General features: G+C 33.9%; 1 protein-coding gene across 1 annotated transcript; it reads right to left on the reverse strand.

Moving 5' to 3' along the window:
* Nucleotides 1-1824: 1824 nt before the first annotated feature.
* LOC136229044 (probable thimet oligopeptidase) lies at nt 1825-14434 on the reverse strand. The gene is made up of 20 exons (XM_066017582.1): nt 14186-14434; nt 13922-14043; nt 13599-13762; nt 12756-12846; nt 12392-12571; nt 11981-12061; nt 11127-11207; nt 8678-8770; nt 7904-7984; nt 7646-7808; nt 7376-7496; nt 7219-7291; nt 6507-6614; nt 6298-6395; nt 6172-6217; nt 5861-5957; nt 4733-4806; nt 4533-4637; nt 4321-4401; nt 1825-2162 (listed from the first exon to the last, which is right to left on the reverse strand). Exons 1-20 carry the CDS (start codon nt 14343-14345, stop codon nt 2046-2048), a joined length of 2136 nt encoding a protein of 711 aa, XP_065873654.1. The 5' UTR covers nt 14346-14434; the 3' UTR covers nt 1825-2045.
* Between the last annotated feature and the right edge of the window lie 6706 nt (nt 14435-21140).

Genomic DNA, 21140 nt, shown 5'->3' on the forward strand with positions numbered 1-21140 from the left:
TAATTAGAATGAGATTTGTTTCAAGATAATTTGATTATTGGGAAGTTTTTCAAATAGTTGGATACTTAATAGATAAAACAAAGATTTTGAAAGTGAAATAACCGAGTTTTAGTTCGGCTGAGATTGAAAGATGAGGCAAAAATAGTTTAATTTTTCTATGAAAAGAATCAGGGGTTTTCATCCCCCTCTTTTTTTTACAATCCAAATCTACTTTTTATGTGTATTGTATGTTCATTCAGCTTTAATCTAATTTATTGTCTTGGTTGAAATACAAGAGATTGCTTGCAAAGTTTAATCTCTTCTATAAATTTTATAATAGATCTTGCACTACTTTTGGTTTGTTTTGATTATGGCCTCTATGTTTCTCTATGGAGTGAATAAAAGCTTTTGAATTATTATGATTGATGTTATATAGTAACTAATAATTTTGGTATATCATCCATTAGAGTATAACAATCTGTATTATCAGTTGCACGGATATGGAGCACAACTCTATAAATTTCAAAGTTGATGTATAGGTTGAAGGGATTGAAAAATTCTCTCTTGATCGGCCGATAAACTCTCATGCGAATTGTTATTTGCATGAGAGTTGACACGTTGCTGGAGAAATTTTTGACATTTGCAACATTAAAGGTGAAATGGTTTACATTCTCTCTCAATAATCCATTTATTGTACTCTCAAATGCACTAGAATGCAAATCAAGTTAAATTAAACATCGGACGTTTACAGCACAGATATGATCTACTATTAATACAAAACTATGATAATTGAAAAAATAATCAAATAAAAAAATTAAGAGAACAAAATGTAATCTTTAAAATTAGTTTTAGACAAATAAAATAGATGATAAGATAGACACGGTTGAATAATTAAATGAGACGAACTCAAAATTATTCATCCATCTTAAAACGAACTACTACACTGTTTTGTAAACTGGCATTTTAATGTTTATACCTCCTTTAATTTGTTAAAAATATTTCTCCTATAACTAATCAACATATTGCATAAGTTAACATTACAGTAATAACTACAATTTTGATTTTAAATGCTCAATAACTATGTCAACATTCAATGTTTTATTTTGATAATGATAATAATTTGTTTCAATCTCAACAATATAAAATTTATTTGCAATTTGCAATTTTCATTACAACCGTGATCAACAATTATTATCACTACAGAAAAAACATTGTTGAAAATAATTAATATAAAAAATATAAAAATATTAAGTTAATCCTCGTAACGCACGAATATGCAACTAGTATATATAAAAGTATAGACAAAATGTATTTCTATACTTTGACACATCACATTAATTGTGATGTGTAAAAAATTAAAGAAAAAAATCATAATTCTCTTTATAATAATTTTTTTACTCTATTTTTCTATGTTGGAAATTGAAAAGTTTACACCTAAATTCGATCGTTTTGAAACTAAAAAGGTTACACTAATTTAATAGTGTTTCAAAATTTATGTGTAATAGTAGAATATCAAAAAGACATTTATGCTTATTAAGTATTTTCCTTTAGAGCTCATACCGGTTCATATGTTGAAAAAGTTCTCTGGCTATGTAAGATGCACATTATTCTCTCTCACCAATTCAAGTATCCTTAAGGAACCAAGAATGATCGGAAGAAATTTTGAATCCCAAACCACTACCATTTAAATTTTATATTAATTAATAATATTTAATTTCTAAATTTATTTATATTAATTAATGAATATTTATTAGTATTTAAAACAATTATAATTCTTATTTAATTACAATAAAAAAAAGTGAAATAAAAATATATATTTTGATTTGAAATAAATGATACATAAAATAGTCAAATATTTTTTATATTTATCTTCTCAAATTTTATACTAAATTACATTATCTTTTACCTAATTGATATAATGTTGAAATTATCAATCATAAAATTTATTAAATAATATTATACATCCCGTACAACACACGGGTTATAAGTCAAACCGAAAATACAGATAATCTACATGAGAAAATTTTGATCACCAGATCTCACCAGAGGCAGATTTCATCAATCAATTAACATTGTAAGCCATATTCAGCTCTGCAATCAATAAATGCCTGAATTGATGGTTCCCTTCCGAGAAAATCTGATAAAATTTCAATCGGTTCCTTTGCTCCTCCCGGGGCCAGTACCTACAGTGCATTTAAACAAGGTTTAAAGTACAAATGTAGATCAAAGATTGCATCATTCATATAAACAGTATTAGTTATTATTATAGCAAGAACTCGAATTCTGTAAAGGTAGTGAAATAATTGTCCAAATGGAATAGCAAGCATTGTAGAATAAGTTATTATTAGGGATAAAGTACCAAAATAGGTCTTGGGAAGTACAAATTTAGGCTCAACGTTCAAAATAGCACAATATAGGCTTACAACATAATATCAATTTAGGTTTAATGTTTACAACATAGCATCAATATCAATTTAGGAATTACTAACAGAACGTGACACGTTATCCGTTAAGTCTGCCAACTCAGCATCACGTCACGTAAGGTAACAAAATAGACCTAAGGTTTGTAGAAAGTATCAATTTAGGCCTCACGTACAAAATAACACCAATATAGGCTTAACGATTACAAAATAATACGAATTTAAGCTTAACGTTTATAAAATATATCCAATTTAAACTAAACGTCACAATTGAGACTGAATTGTGTTGTGTTAATGACACATCAATATTATTTTAACTAATGTTCGAAATATTGTGGATATTCAATTACTTTTAGTTTGCATATATTACATGAGGCATGGAATTTAGGAGTCACGGAATCATTGATGAAAAACAAATATAAGATCTTAATGGGCAAAAATACAAATTAATTATATTATAATAAATAAGAAAATACAACTAAATAAAAAGATAACATATAAAGTTAATAAGGAAACAATATAATATGATTAATTTAATTGTAACATTTAACTTAAATTGGATATATTTTGTAAATGTTAAGCTTAAATTCGTATTATTTTGTAAATGTTAAACCTATATTGGTAATATTTTGTACGTGAAACCTATATTGATACTTTCTACAAACCTTATGCCTATTTTGGTACCTTATGTGACGTGGCGCTGAGTTGGCAGACTTAACGGATGACATGTCACATTCTGTTAGTAATTCCTAAATTGATGCTATGTGTAAATGTTAAGCCTAAATTGATATTATGTTGTAAACGTTAAGCCTATATTAATGCTATTTTGAACGTTAACCTAAATTGATACTTACCCAAGACCTATTTTGGTTTTTTTTTTTTTTTTTTTTGTGTGAATCACATCCCTTATTATTATAGGGAGAACTCGAGTTCCGTAACGGTAGTAAATAATTGTCCAAATGGAATAGCCATCGTTGTATTTTACTCTACGTAATAAGTAGCACATAGCATTTTACTCTACACAATTTCTCAATATGGAAATTAATTTCTATAATTTCTTTTTTACTTTTTTTTTTCTCCCCTGGTTAAGAAACTCTTATTTTTATTTGTCCATGTCAACTGGCTGAATCGCCCTAACAATTTGTAGGGCCCAAACTCGACGGAAAAATTAAACAAGAGTCTGATTCATAACAGAATCAATGATCAATGGCTCAATGTGGAAAAATAATTGATCAGAGGCTTGATCCTTAAACTGGTAAAGTTTATAGGCTTAATTATGCTTTTTTCCAATCCGAAATCTTCCGCAGAAATAAACTAACGAGTTTATAATGACAAAATCACAATTCAACTTCTGAACTCGTATATGAGGAACAATTTAGCCCAAATTAGCCGATTTTGATTCTAGACTTGTACTTCTGGAGAATTTTGTCTGATATTATTGCAGATAAAAAGACCAGGAGCCCTATCTTGATAGACGTAATTCAGAAAAGCTCAACTAGCCTGTAAAGATAGGGGTACTCTAAAGTCCAGATATTCCACTTAGTCAGAGGCTATATACCCCAAAAAAACGAGTATGGGGCTCCCTTCTCTACGGTCTCAATATAATCTCTCCTATAATATACTGGCTTGGACATTCGGAGGGTGACCATCCCAGCAGAGGACCCGGTTCTCCAGAACATCAACACTTATCATGCTCTTATTAGTTGAATATGCATAGTTGTCATGCTTTGCATAATGACACGTGTCAATTTCCCCTAGTTTTTTCCAAAGTCCAAATTGGCATAAAAGATTTATTTGCTAAAGTGTCCCTAGAATAAATTGGGCCTATCTCATAAACTAATTGATTGTGACAATAATGCTCGCCTTTTCAGAATAAGGCATTCCAAAAGAGAGAATTGAAATGCAGGCTATCGTATTTTACCTTTTCCCTAAACCGCATGCCAACATTGTGGTTCAAAAGATCATCACGGAATTTTGAGGTGAATATGTCAGCAGCAAAGACCTGGAAAACATTTCAGGAATCAGTAACAAGTTTTTATAGGGATTACGTGATGGAAAATGAAGCATCCACATCCGACAATGGAATCATTAACTAAACCAATTACGAGGAAACTTATAAATAGAATGTCAAACCTCACTCCAAATGCGACTATAACAAGCAGCTTCATAGCCGATGGCACTGCGTGGGAAACATGAGGCTGGATTGGCCCCTTCCAACATTGGTAGACCTAACATGACCTGGAGAAACAAAGTTGAATCGATTCTGATGATCCAGGTATTCTAATTATAAACACAATTTTTACTGCATATTATTTTACTTTTAGCCTGTTTACCTTCAGATGGAGATGCTTGAATAACTCAACAATGTCAACGTTATCCGCGGAATATACAATTTGATCAAACAGACCTAGTATCACAGGCACATTTGAATTATTCGAAGAAATAGGAAGGGACAATGAATTTTTTAATAAAAAGACGATTTCAATAATGTTCAATCCGAGCTTTCCTTATCTCATGGTGTTTTCTTTATTATTCAGTCACTATGAGACATTGAACTGATCTTGACCATACTACATGTACATCTAACATAACATACTTTAGAATTACAGTACTTTCAACAATAATATGAACCATGCCATACATTAAATCAAAATAGCTGTTACAAATCAGTCAATGTTGTTGCCGACAAAAAATTGATCAACACGAAAAACACAAGATATATTGAGTGAATGTTATCGTGATGGGCAAGGGAAATATAAGCTTCAGACATAATAATGAAGAATCTGGCACTTCTAGTTGTAAGTGACTTTCAGGACAAAAGAAGATTTGATTCTTGGAAGGTAGATGGCATATTTCATGTTTCATTTGAAGTATAACAAGGTAGTAAAGGATATTTAGTGACTGCGATATATTGTCAATAGAATTGAATGCAGGATAAGTGCAAGAAATAAGCCAATAGAAGATCGGGAGAGATCAATCCAGCACCACATATTCCTTCATCAAAAGGCAAAAAAAGAAAGTGAACAATATTTTATTGCCAGAAAAAAAAAAATCATAGCAATTTATGAAGTCTTCTATTTTTCATGTGCAATCCGAATCAATAATCCAAAAACAGAATGTCCCAATAAATTCACTCAGACTTGAAAATTTAACATTCAACTTCTTGAAATTCCTAAATGCTCTCAACCCAAATTCTCAGAAAATCTTAGTTCCATTTTGTTGAACCTTGCATAAATTGTTCAAGCAATCCAAAACTACATTACTAAAGTAATATCAAATAGAGACAACCAATAAATGACCACTTCCAGTGAAACACAAAGTCGCCGGGCCGATTACAAAGAAATGGATTGTAAATAAAACTGCATGCATATTTAAACATATCTCACACATAATTCAACGATAATATTCCAAGTAAATTATAAAGTCACTAGTTCCCAAAACAAGAACATAGTATGACTTACAATAAAGTATTTCCTGCTTCAATTTAAGTGCAGCAAAAAAATACCGCCATCTCTTGAGCGACTTGCAAATGTCATCCTTGATGGGCTTTGTTATGTCCTACAACCATAAACATTATGGATATCATAAACAAAAGTTGATCTTAAGGAACCAGCTAATAATGTGTTTAACCAGAAACATTTACACTCCCATTTGTGCATGCACTAATGAGAAGAGGAGGGAACAACCATGTGCCTCTACCTCCCATATTTCTCCCATCCTATTGACATAATGTCCATAAATTTAAAGAGAAAATATCAAAGGCATGCATCACCTGGTGGAAGCCAGATATCAGCTTTAAGGAGAAGCTCTCATAGCACCTAGAAGATTCACAAGTATTACAAGGTAGGTAAGTAGTCCAAATAATCAGAACAAGGCAAAGTATGATATAATTGCCTACCAGTTTTCTAGCAAGAGAGCAGGAATTTCCACAAAGTCGGGATCAACACGCAACCCAGAGAATTTGGCAAATGATGCACGATTGCAAATATGCTGGACCTAAAAGTTCAATATCAATAGAAGTATCTTAAAATTACTATAACAAATGTTATCAGATGCAGGGATAAGTGATTGACATGAAACAGGATGAAATCAACAAAGCATACATACCACATGGCCAAACTCATGGAAAAGGCTAACCACTTCAGCGAATCTCAATAAACAAGGCTGACCATTAATACCCTTTTGCAGCTGAGCTATGAGTAATGGCACCGGAATCTAGTAAAAAAAAAATTGATGACTATTTAGATTGATCATGTGCATACTTGCTTTAGAATTAGATGATTGCAAAAAACCTCAGATAAGAAGCAAGCATTTAAACTGAAGTAAGCACATCAAAACATACCAAGCAGTGGATCATTTTGACAGCTCAGTAAACAGACAGTTTTCTATTATTGGATAGTTAACTTTTTTTTGCTGGTTGTTATGCAAAAAACAGAGATCAAATTCACAAAAATACATTGAGAAAAGAAAGAAGAGACGTTGAGGCTTACACGTCCTTCCAGAAAAAGAAGAATGGAAACTTCTGAATGCAACTAAAACAAAGCATCAATAAAAATCTGAATCCCTACTCTTTTTTCCGAAATCAATTGAAGGAATCTTCTCTTAGAAAAAAGAAAGAACCGTAAAAACAAGAACCAAAGTAACTGCCTGACATAACAAAAGGACATGCCTTCTGCAAAATAAAATAGTTAGTGCTGCGTATTTCTTAAGGATCCATTGCAGTCCAGGATAGCACTATACAAATGTAGTTTATATAGGCAAAGTTTCAACATCCAAATTTTCCCAAAAGCAGGAAGCAAAAAAAAAAAAAAAAAATCACCTGCCGTACACCATTGCTTGATAGTGCACCATTTTGAAGAGCCACCACACAAGTATGACAATGTTTTCCTTCCCTGTTATATAACACAACAGTGTTTATTCGAAATACAAAAGTAAAACTAAATGATTACATTGAGAAGTCGAGATAATAGGTCTACCTTTTATATAAATCAAGATAGAAATAACCCAAGAGTTCACCAGAACTCAAGTCATACACTGAAAAGATGCAAACGTCATTATGCCAAACCTCAGCATCTGCAATTTCCTGAAATCTTAATCCTGTTGAAAGTAGAGAAAGAGTGGTAATTATGACTATTTATCATAAATGAAACATAAAACTAGACTTCACTAGCTATGGAGTATGTTGGCACAAACAAGATATTAGGAAGACACCTTGGATTCTGTAATAATTAACAATATACAATTACCAAAAAGGTCTTGCACTATTTTAAAAATCCCAGATAAAACCAAATCAACAGGGAAGTACTGCCTAAGAGCTTGGAAGTCCAGATCAAACTGGTCTGCTTCAGCCCTCTTCACATAGTATAATAGGTCTTCAATTCCAAATGGAAGTTCTCCTTCCTCTTTCTTCTGAAGCATCATGATACCAGAAAATCGTATATAAGGAAACTATAGAATAAACAGATAAACTTTGCATGGGGAGATATAGGCAAACAAGTTCTAACCTTCATGCCTTTCAACACATTGAGTTCCCAAGTTGCCAGATCTGTTAAAGTGGCAGATATATCTTCTAAGAATTCAAAAACCTGACTTGATAATAACAAGAGCTTGATGAGTAAAATGTTGGAAATAGAACAAAGTATAACATTAGAAACTGCTCTGCCTAAAACAGTCAACAATCTTTGTGGCACTATTGATATTGCAAAGCCTCCACCCAAATCAATTAAATTAACAACTCATTAATTATCTCAACTGACTCAACCTATTCAAACCAAGATTTATACAGAGCACAAATAAGCCAACTTTTATCTAATTTATACTCTTGCTTCATCAATAACCATAAAGGTTCACAGTTACATTTAGATATTTAAGGCTCTAGTTCTTTCAATAGCTAATTGACAAATGATGAAATTTCAATCAAGGCAAGATAGCGATGCAACCAGCATCAAACTACCTTTTTCCAAAAAAGAAATTCTAGGAAAAGGCAGAGTTTTTTCAGAGCCCAGCTCCTTGACGTCACAAAGTTAAATTGGTTATAATAACTCCAAAACCACATAGGAAGATGTTACACCCAATTCGACTAGTAGCCTTGATGTCTGGAGCAATTCCAATTTCAGAAATATAATGAATATTATGATCACTTGTAACTTTATGCATTAATTGATCACTTAAGTACATGAACAAGACTAGACGAAATCAAACCCATAAAAATTACTTTAGGTTGACTTTATAAGGAAAGGGTAGAAAATGTTTTTAAAGAAAATGACTCGAACTGAAACCTTTGATGATGTCTTTGCCATTCTGAGATCAACAGCATAATCAGCATAACTTGAAAATCCAAATAAACGAGCATATTTGTGGCGCAATTCCACCTAAAAATACCATGAGATAACTTTCTTAATTTTCTTGCACAAAAACAAATAACATACAATATTATATACAGAAATATAACAAACAGGAGGCTGATAGTGGAAGTTTCTGATGTGAATGTCATTGCAATTCCAACAACGTAAAGATTCCTAGAATTGGCAAACCATGGGAACAGATTTGTGCAAGAACATGGTACTCAAATAAACTTAAAAATATAAAAGGGCACCAACAACAGTACAAACAGAAATGGTAATCTTGGATCTGGGTCTTTCAAGATTCAATTGTTAAAAGGGTCAAATACATGAATATCATAATTTTCCCTCTATATATTAAAATAGTTTTTAAAATATATTAAAAGTACTGATTTTACTAGTTTGACATAATCCAAAATGATGACTTGACATAGTTGTAAATAGTTTTTAAAATATGAATTTCTGTGTAATTTTCCCTTGTTAAAAGTAGTTGCTAGGCCTTCAAAAGGTCTCCACCTGGACTATATGATATAACTCTATTTGAAGCCCACTATCAAGCACCTCCATGTCACTTATCTTTGCTTAAGGTCACATGAAAGTGACATCAGATGGAAAATTTTACAGAAGACTTAGTCAGCGTAGCATGTAATATCAACCATTTTTTTCAATATGAGTGAGGTTAGTTTTCTAAATTTTGGTAGTTGAAAATGTTCCCCTAGTATAGTGATGGATAAGCCACTTCCTACAAGAACCTGTCCCTCGTTGGTATGCGATCATTGAGAGTATGCACAAGCAGTGTAAGAATTCACAACAATAAGTAGTATCACTGAACAAAGTCCACAAATTGGCCATCCTTATCATCTTGTTTCTGTTTCAGTAAATAAAGGGGTGGAAGGAGTTTCATGTGATTTTGGGAGGACATTTAGCAGCATGCTAAAAATTCTTTATCTCGTCTCTTTCTTCATCTTAGGTTTTTTAGTTTGTATGCTGCCCCCATTTCCTACATCTTACTTGGGAAAACAATTCCCTTATGTAAGGATTTCCAGCTCTTCAAGAGTAAGATGTATATATCTTTGTTGAGATGTTTTCTTTGTATTTGGAAGTATTGTCTAGAGAAATTATGAGAGATTTTTCTTTGCATTATAACCTATTGTTACTAGAAAATCACTGTTTCTACTCAGCCACTAATATTCTGGAAGCCCAGAGTACCATAAAGACGGTGTTATGTGCCAGCAAGCAGCAATTTCCATGGTAATATAATCTGTACCAACGTGTCCTTGTGACTGTTCTAAGGATCTGCTGCCCTGTGCATAAATGTCCAGTGTGTCCAATCTCCAATGTATAAGTGTCCTAAGTATGCGTCTTAAAGCAATTCTTATCCTCTTAGTAACTGCAATAGGCAGCAGTTGCAATTGTAAATGTTAACTGCATTAGGCAGTAGTTACAATAGTTAGCATTAGGGAGCAGTTTCAGGTTCTATCTACTACTTATTTCAGGAAAAAGAAAATGAAAGAAGTATTTTCCAGCAGAAGAATTTTTGAGGGATCAAAGGGTTCTTTCTAAACGAGTTTTTAACATAAATCAGAAATCGAACAAACCAGAAAATTATCCAATAACTGGATTTGTGGGCCAGAACATACACTTTTTTTTGTCTGAAGATTCTATATTTTAATATTGATGATGACTAGTTGCAGCAAAAAGAGAGAGAGAGAGGGGAAGACTTATTCTCCACTCATTTTTCTAGATTGGTGTAATGGGCCTCAAGTATAATGTATCTTGTTCTCATTGTGACACTGCTTTTACAGGTTCAAGATGAAAAATATTTAGCATTGTCTAAGTGCTTTAAAATTATGCCTTTTCCCACTGACTTTGAACATTTGGGATGGAAAGGAATTACTAAAGTAGGTTTGTGGTGATATTTGCGCTTGTAATTTAGTCACCTATTAGATACTATTGTCTTTTTGGATTCGTTCTAGATTTATGAGTTCAGGATTTTCAAAGAAGCGTCTTTCAAGTTTCAATATTACCCCATATGATTAGGAAGCAGAAGCAGTAATTTAATAGTGTCTTCTATCTTATATCTATGATTTTCTTTTGTTTCACGTTTGTCTGTTCAAAATCTTATATTCCATTGCATGCATTCTTAGTCTTCTTCTTTAAATAAAATATTTCTATCAAAAATCAACATGATAAATCAAATTGCACATGTATAAATGCAACTAATACAAAAGGCATTATCCTTTAGGATTTTTAACAACTAAAATGCAATATGAAATGCTTAGATGAGGACGAATGGTGTTCAATTTCATAATTATGACAAAAAAAAAAATTGGCCCAAATGACAAAGGGCTTGAACAGAATTCATAAAAAAAAACACAAGAATTACCAAACGTTCTAAGACAGAAAGATTGACTTCTCCACACCTCTTCCCATATGCCATTACCACAGTCCTCCTTGTTGTTCCTACCTTCACGTGCGCAAAATAAATATCAATTTGATTTAGTATAACTAGGTCAAAATTGCATCAGAGATTAAATAATAACACAGAGAAAGAAAATTCAAACTTTGTCATTATTAGATCAATGACTACAATCACGTAAAGAGGAAGCTGAATCAAATGTTAAGAACTAACAATACTTTCATCTATATGATCTTTAATGCTCTACAGAATATACAACTTTTAAATTTTGACAGCTTATATATTTTGATGATGTTCCTGTTCCTTTCAGTATAACTTGCTTATATGACACTCTACTTTTAGCAGGTAAAGCAACACATAGCAACACCACCAAACAGCCAACAACAAAAACAAATGTAGATGCCTAGACCATCTTATTTTGGAGGCGGAACAAAAAAGAAGAGAGTCTGATTATCTATTCGCACTCAACAATCTAACAATGATTTCCTGAAATACGAAAACTATGGTGACCAAAAGTTCCAAAATTTTTGAAAAGATGTAGCTAATTGTCAAATATCAGCATGTGAAGACTAAGCAAAGTTGAAACTAAGAAATGCCGATAGTGCTCTTGCGTATTTATTTTATATAGTTTATGTTCCTCCCTATATATATTGTATCTTGCATGTTTGACATGACGTATAAGTCCTTAGTTTTTCAAATATATTGAGAAAAAACTGACACTGTACAATCCAAAGTTGTAAAATGAGGTGCATGAAACAAATAATTGACAGATTCACCCACAACTAACGGTCAAAAATAAGATAATGAATCAAGAATCATACCTTGCAAAACTCTAGCAGTGGCAGAACATGATGACTTTTCATTCTGACCTTATATTTACCATTTTCAGCTTTATCTAAGCTCTAAAGGGAAGACAATCCATTTCAACAAAAGAAAACAGTATAAGTCAGAATTCAGTAAACTTTAATAAATAAGAAGCATATATTCTATTGAAATAATAGTTATATTGGTTATTTCCTGTTTCTTTGATGTATATGTATTTAGGGTTAATCAGATTATAGATTGGTTTCCACCAAAAAGCGGATATAAACACTTCAAATGACAGATTTGTTCTGAAAGTGTCCTTCAGAACATGGTCAGTTTGTCCACAACAAAAACTTTAGAGGTATTGAGATCTTTCGTTATGCACATATACATCATAGATAAAGAGAGAGGACGAGTGCAGAAAATACCTTCACATACTCTGATGGTAATCCAGCTAGTTCAGTTTCACTAAACATAAGATAAGTTTTATCATCATTCAAATTCTGAACATATCGCAAGCTTAGCTCATCAATTTGAACTCTTAAGCGTTGAGCTTCGTCTCTCTTAGTAACAGTAAGGTTCAGACCACTCCGCTCAAAGTCTGTGACCTGTCACTAATCAGGAAAGACTTGGATTGAATAGGATATGCAGCTCGATGGATATTAAACAAATACATCATATTACAGATTACCAAAGGAAAAAGCAAGTCTTCAGCAATTCAGCTAAACACATATTAGATCAAAAAATCATGTTTGAAGGATGAAAGGGATTAAAATTAATAAATCTCCTTACCAGACACTTAATATATTGCTTTGCGTCAGTGTTCATCAACTCCCCTTTCAAAGCAACAGCTTTCACCGCAAGATATATATCCTCGCGTTTTCTGATCAGCTTGCATAAAATAGGTCAGCATTCAGTTTCATACATAATGAACCATTAATTCAAACTTTAATCCAATAAACTTCCACTATTACATATATAACCAGTCAGATTATGACAAACATAACTGAAATTTATTCTGTTGTCAACTACACTCACCACAAAAGGTGCAAAAGCTCAACTTAATGTTTATTCACATGTAACCATGACAATCTTTTACGTCCATACTCCATTCCAAGATCTTAATTGTTATCATATATCAGTGCATGTTACCTTTGTACAACATCTTCATAATTTCCTACAGCCTCTAGTTACATTTTTACTTGGTGTTGATTCTTGCATAGACTGTGACATGTCAAATGAGAATTTAGCATGCCCCACTGAACTTTTTCACAAAAAGTCTACTTTTATAAAATGGCAAGGAACAATCCTCATCACTTAACTCATGCTCTTTCCGAGCAGGCTAAGAAAAGTATACATGTTAATCACTGGCTTGTTTCAAAGAAAAAAAATCAATTTAGCTGATGCTTCATCTGATATTCTGGCTACAAAATTCACATATGCTGCAGTCTATAGAAGCAAAATATTGAATGCTGAATAACCCTTTTTAATATTTCTATAACAGGCGTATACTTTAGAGAATATTAGCTTTTTCTTCAGTCTAGAATAAATTATCACACTTCTTGCATTCCGAACCTTAAATAAGTAAAAAATTTAAATAGTAAATATACAAGGACCAGAATAAGCAAATGAAACCTGCACGTTGAAATGTGAGCATCTATTCTCCGGTCAGCTTCAGAACTTGCTTTCCTTACATCTTCCACAGTAGACACAAACTTCGGAAATACACAAGACTGAATCAACGGAAACTGATGTGCTTCCAAATCTGCCAAGGGTACAACAACATTGGCATAGGTGACCTGCATATTTAAGCACAGCAGCTCAGCGAGTACGGAAACAAATACAGAACTGGTGCTTAACACACACAAAAGGAGCAACTAAGCGAACTTACGATTGGGGAAAAAATGTAATTTATGGCCTGAATTTTAACGGGAAAGTAAAAATGTACAGCTAAGTACCTTATCAAGGGGAATAGAAGCAATAGCATCATGAACCTCCTGAGACTTGGCAATGATCCGGCCAGCTAATTTCAGAATATCAGTAGCAGATAGATTGGCGCGAACAGAAGACCCCTGAAGATCTATTGAAAAGAAGAAAAACAAGAAATGCACCAAAGCCAGTAATATATATGAGATTCGAACTTGACATTCGTAGTACCTAGAGAATAGAACGAACATAAAAACAAAGCAGAGACTGAAGTAAAAGCAAAGATAGACAATGACCTTTCTTCTTTGACTTTTTGCGATGAGAATTGAAGGCGGAAATAGCAAAGGTAGCAGTGACAGCGAGAAGAGCAGCAGCGCCGGTTAAAGCGAGTAAGTTCCGGTTTCTCTTACGGCGTCTAAGAGTCAAATCCTCGGTGTTTCCTTGACTGTCCGCCATTTCTCCGGCGGAAATATAGGAATTGGTAATTAGGAGGGAAAAAATTAGGTAGCGGTGAGGGCGGAAAGAAAATGAAAATTCAACCAAAGCGTTCAAAATAAAAACAAAAAGGAAATAGCTTTATCAATGTGTCTATTCACCAAATCCATTTGACCATTATATTAATTGACTACTAATTATTGTGTTCTTTTAGTTGAAGGGAAAATTACAAAACTCGATCAAATTAAGACCCATTTGAAAACGCATTACATATCTAAACTGTTTCATTATAAATTACGGATGTAACAACTTAGCCAAATAGTTCATTCTTGTACAAATGAAAAAACCAGATAGAAGAAAGAAAACAGAAATTCATCTTATTGAAATATAGTGTGTTGATTACATGTATATATAGACCATGTATTAGTCATACAAAAAGTGTGAGTTTAGTTTCCACATCAGCAAACTAAATATCATAATACAATACAAATTTTGTTCTTATTTAATCTACACTCCCCTCTCAAGCTTGTGATTCTGCAAATCGCATTCCAAGCTTGTATAAAACCGATAACATAAAATAACTGGTGATAGGCTTTGTAAGGAAGTCAGCAAGTTGTAGCTTTGTATGAACATAAGGAGTATCTATAAACTCATTCACATACTCGTCTCTCACAATATGACAATCAATGTCAATGTGTTTGGTTTGTTCGTGGAACACTGGATTAGCAGTTATATATATAGCTGATTGATTGTCACAGTGTAATGGTATTGGCAGCTGAACTGGTATTTTAAATTCTCCAAGTAGAAAACTTAACCATTTGAGTTCACATACGGTTGTAGCCATAGCTCTATATTCTGCCTCTGCAGAAGAACGACTTACAGTGGACTGTTTCTTGGATTTCCAGGATATTAGTGTCTTTCCTAGCAAGATGTAATATCCAGTAACCGATTTTCTAGTTATCTTGCATCTCACCCAATCAGAATCACAATAATTGCTAATTGTCAATTCATTTTCTGTAGGATAAAACAATCCTAGCTTAACTGTTCCTTTTAGATACTTTAGCACATGTAGTGTTATTTGCATATGAGCTTCAGTAGGAGCATTCATGAATTGGCTAAGCTGTTGTGTGATAAAAGAGATATCTGGCCTAGTAAAGCCTGGATAAAGTAATCTGCCCACTATTCTTCTGTATCTTTCTGGTTTAGAATAAAAATCTGAATTATCATCAAACTTAAAACCTGTAGGCATAGGGCTGGAAACTTCTTTAGTTTCAGTTAAACCTGCATCCGCAATTAACTCAGAAATGTATTTCTGTTGAGATAAGAACAGACCATCACAAGATCTTGCTAACTCCACTCCCAAGAAGAATTTTGCATAGCCTAAATCTCTAATGGTAAAAACTCTGTCCAACTCCTTTTTCACTTCATCAATTAGAACCTCCGAAGTTCCAATGATCAATGCATCATCAACATATATTACAATCACAAGGAAATCAGTTGCTGTAGTTTTAGTAAACAAACAATAATCATGATATGACTTTGTAAAACCCAATTCAAGCAACTTATTTGTGAATTCCTTATACCATTGCCTCCCTGCCTGTTTCAATCCATAGAGTGACTTATTTAACTTGCAAACTTGTCCTGATTTAGCCTTACTGTACCCTTCTGGTGGCTCTAAATAAATCTCTTCATCCACAAAACAATGTAGATATGCATTATTGATATCTACTTGGTGAATTGGCCACCCTTTCGCTGCAGCAATAGCAAGAAAAGTTCTAACTGTAACTACTTTAGTCACCGGAGAAAAACTCTCAGTATAATCAACTCCATATTTTTGTTTATACCCCCTAGCAACAAGCCTGGCCTTGAACCTTTCCACAGACCCATCTGACTTGTACTTCACACGAAAAACCCATCTAGAGGTCATAGTGTTCTTGCCAGAAGGTAAGGTTGTAAGAGTCCAAGTGTTATTCTGCTCAAGGGCTGTGAGTTCAGCATCCATAGCAGCAATCCAAACAGGATCCTTCTTAGCTTCAACATAAGTTTGAGGTTCCTTGACTTTGGAGATCTGAGTTAGGAAAGCATGATAATGATGGGTAAAAGTCACTTGAGAAAGATTGCTACTAGTGTGAGCTGTATTAACAATGAAATCGTTATGCCACAAAGGTGGTTTGTGAGGTCTCATTGATTGTCTTACAGGAGGCTGAATAGGAGATTGTAAAGTAGAGGAGGATTGAGGAGAAATAGGAATTTTTGATGAAACCGATTTATGGGACATAACTGGAGTAGAAGAAGGAGAAGGTACAGGAGAGGAATCTGAAATAGGCGTTGAGTTATGAAGTGAAGAAGAAGAAGAATGAGAAGGTACAGGAGAGGAATCTGAAATAGAAGGATTAGGAAGAGGTATGATAATGGGGTATGCAAGTGAGACTTTGGGAGAAGCTAATGAAGGTGGAGTCTCATTTTGAAAAGGGAAGATTGATTCATAGAATTCAATATCTCTAGAAACACAGAACTTTTGTGTATCTAAGTTAGGGACCTTAAAACCCTTTTGCCCAGGGGCAACTCCCATATGGATTGCTTTATAGGCCCTGACCTCAAACTTAGTTTTATGAGGTTTAGTATTGGTTATGTAACAGAGACAACCAAACACTTTGAATTTCTCTAAGCTAGGTTGTTGACCTGTCAAGATGAACAAAGGACTCTTCCACTTGAGAATTCGAGTAGGAAGAACATTGATTATATGAGTGGCATGAAGAATAGCTTCCCCCCAGTATTTAGGTGATAGATGACCTTGTTGTAGCAATGCTCTTGCAATTTCAGCAAGATGTCTATGCTTGCGTTCCACAACCCCATTTTGTTGTGGTGTGTGGACGCAAGTTCGCTCATGTAGAATTCCATGGGAACCAAGGACTTGTTGTGTGTCTCTACTGATGAATTCAGTACCATTGTCGGATCTGACTCTCTTGACAGATGTGGCAAACTGAACTGAAATCATTTTTAAAAAATTATCCAACAGAGTTGCAACTTGGGATTTGTGATGAAAAAGCAAAGTCCAGGTAACTCTGGAAAAGTCATCAACAATAGTTAGCACATATCTTTCCCCTTTAGTTGCTGGTGTGCTATAAGGACCCCAGACATCAATGTGTAGAAGTTCAAAACAAGATAATGCTTTAATTGAACTATTAGGAAAAGTCTTTCTAGTTTGTTTAGCAGTATGACAAACTTCACAGACTGATACATGAGGAATAGCATTAAAACCAAACAGTTTAGCTAAAGTGCCAAAGGCTACATGTCCTAGTCGAAGATGTCAGATATCATTAACATTGGAATCTCTAATGTGATTAACATATAGTTGAGAAGCACTAACATACTGCTACAAAATACTCTGATGAAATGATGCCTGGTGTAAGATGTAGAGTCCATTTTGGTAAAATCCAACTACCAATATATGATTAGAGTCCTGGTCATATAGCACACAATGTGAAGCATGAAACTGAATTAATATTTTACTATCAGTCAATAACTGGCCCACTGAGAGAAGATTGAATTCAAAACTTGGCACATAAAGTACGTTTTGTAACTTGAGATCACTGCTCAGAATCACAGTGCCTTTGACGAGCACTTGTTGCGCTTGTCCATCAGGCAAATACACATTTCTGGAATGCGTTAACTTCTCTTGATGAGAGAATAATTTCAGGTTATTACACATATGTGTAGATGCTCCTGAATCTACTATCCATATAGTTGATGAAGAATTATGTGTGTGCACAGATAAAGCAACATCAGAAAACTTACCACTACATGCAAAAGCGGTGAAAGAAGGCTTGGTATTTGTATTTGCTTTACCTCGAAGAAGTCTGGCTAACTCCTTCTGAACAAGCTTCATAACTCCCTTCTCCATAGTTTTATTTCCTGCAAAACATTCTTCATCACTCTCAACATCACTATTGTCATCCAGAGGTGTCTCTATGTCACGTGCATTTGCAAAAGCAGCAGTTGCTGATTTCGTGCCGGAACTAGAACCAGTACTATTAGCAGTATTCACTGGGGCACTTCCAGGTTTCTTCCCCTTGTACCAATCAGGAAATCCATGGAGTAAGAAACATTCTTCCTTCACATGCTTGTGGCGTTTGCAATGAGTGCAAAACTTGTCTTGTTTATCTTTTCTCGAATTAGGAAATTGCTTTTTCTTGCGAGGATCTGGCTTGGATGAACTCTGTTTGAAATGTCCTTGTGCCACAGCATTAACAAAATCAACCTGATTATCTGCAACATATCCTCTCTGTGTTTCCACTCTTTGCACCATCGAATAAGCATTATTGATATGTGGAATTGGATCCATCAACAGTATTTGATTGCTAACATATTCATACTCAGGATTCAAACCTGATAAGAATTGCATCACTTGATTAGTTTCACATTGAGTCTGAAACAGAGATCTCGATCCGCCACAATCGCATTTCTGAAAAGGTTGTAATATTGAAATTTCATCCCATAAGCGCTTCAATTTCATGAAGTAGGACGATATGGAGTGACTGCTTTGAATGACTTTGCTAAGCTCTTGTTTCAGATGGAAGAGCTGCAATCCGTTATGTTCTCCAAATCGCTGTTGCAGTTCAAGCCAAAGTGCTCGAGCAGAAACTGCATACAGAAAAGCATCAGCGATTTCTTTGGATATGGAGTTAAACAACCAGGAAAAGACAAGACTATCTAATTATGCCCAGCGTTTATAGTCAGGTGCATCGGTCTTGGGAGATGTATCACATAAGATGAAATTCAATCTACGTTTTGCACGCAGAGCATGAGTCATAGAATGACTCCAAGGTATGTAGTTAGCATTTCCTGTAAGAACAGTACTTACAAGAACGAGACTAGGATTATCAGTGACAGATAACGATCCAAAAGAATCAACCTGATTGGAAAAGTTTGATGATCGTATTTTTGACCTAATTTTCTTTTCTGTCGGATCTTGTGCAAGATTTGATTTCAAACCATCATGATTCGATTTTGTAGTAGTTGATTTTTGAGGAGAAGTTGATTTTGCTTCAGCCTCATCTTCCGATGAATCAGTTACATCAGTTTCATGACCATCTTCTTGCATTTGCAGAGCACGAAGGTAGTTTCTATTTTTCTTCGTCATTTGTGAGGAGTAATGGTGAATTCAGATCTGTGCTTCCATATGCTCTGATACCATCTTGTACAAATGAAAAAACCAGATAGAAGAAAGAAAACAGAAATTCATCTTATTGAAATATAGTGTGCTGATTACATGTATATATAGACCTTGTATCAGTCATACAAAAAGTGTGAGTTTAGTTTGCCACATCAGCAAACTAAATATCACAATACAATACAAATTTTGTTCTTATTTAATCTACATTCATCTTTCTTTTTTATCTCTCTCTTTCTTTCTTAAAGTTAGATTGAAATCCTTCATTTTCATACATCAATTCAAGATCCGAGTTTTTCATGCAACTATTATGTTAATTTCACATATATAAATTCCTTTGAACTTGTTAGTTTTGTGTTTTTGAAGTTAGAAATTTGAAAATTCTGTAATTAAAGTTAGTTTTAGGTAACCCGATAGTTTCGCAGTTTGTGCTTTTTCTTCAGGGAATCGCAAACTGCGAAGACTGCGAAGTAAATATAATTTGTTTACTTTAGTACATTGTTTGACACTATCTTTTGGTTTCCTTATTGTTTATCTTTGGTAGGAGTATGTCAACCGATCATTTATTATGTGTGATTATATGGAATGACCAATGGAAAATCATGGGAAAAAGCATGACATACGAGAGGGTGAATCGAAGTTGCTTCGGCTATCAACGAAAATCAACTTTGAAATGTTTCTAGAGAAAGTATACACTTCTACACGTATTGCTTCAATATCATTTGATGTACGTATGACTTTGCAAACTACATATGGCCCAAACAAAGTTCCTGAGATAGTAGTTCCGATTATTGATTCAAGTGATGTTGAATGCTTCATAGAGTATTGTCGGATGAATCCAAGCGATGGTATCACACTATATTTTAATTTTGAATCACAAACAATCAAAATGCGATCTATGAAGATAGAGAATGTTATTCAATCAAGTTATGATGCCACAGTTGAAATGGACACAACCGCTAAAGTTCGAACTCCTCGGCCAGGAAAAGAAAAGATCACTGATTTCAACCTTGCATCCAACCTTGGTTTAGATGATATTAGCTCGAATCCGGTTTTTTGGGAAGAAACGACGTATGAAGAAGACATTTGGGGTTATTTTGACATCGAAGAAACATAATTGATGAACAACTTATACCTCGAAAACAATCTCATCGCGAAGCTGTTCTCTAAAGCAATGTATCGACAAGTATATATGAGGCGGGTGATGAAGAAAGAAGGAGAAAGAGGACTGGTCCATTTCGATGGCTCTCAGAGGTCCATGATGCACTTATGCTTCCTATTGAAACTAGTGCATCAAAAGGGGTTATCAGTTTAAAGGTGCATGATATATTCTCAAACAAACGAGCATTATAAGATGCACTTGGAAAATACGCAGTTAAGAACACGTTCGAATGGAAAGTGTATAATTCTAACAAGTTCATGTTTGAAGTTAGATGTAAGCATGATGAGACGTGTAAATGTAGTGCTAGAGGTATTGCGATACCAAATTCTGATATGTTTAGGCTCCAAAAAATGGGTGAAATGAAGAAACATACATGTAACATAGATCAAATATTACCACATCACATGCAATCGGGGAAACGAGTTATCGGCATATTACTTACGGATAAGTTTGATCTCGAGGATAGAGTGTATAGACCAAA

Source organism: Euphorbia lathyris, chromosome 5 (genome assembly GCF_963576675.1).
Source record: "Euphorbia lathyris chromosome 5, ddEupLath1.1, whole genome shotgun sequence".
Taxonomy (NCBI): Eukaryota; Viridiplantae; Streptophyta; class Magnoliopsida; order Malpighiales; family Euphorbiaceae; genus Euphorbia; species Euphorbia lathyris.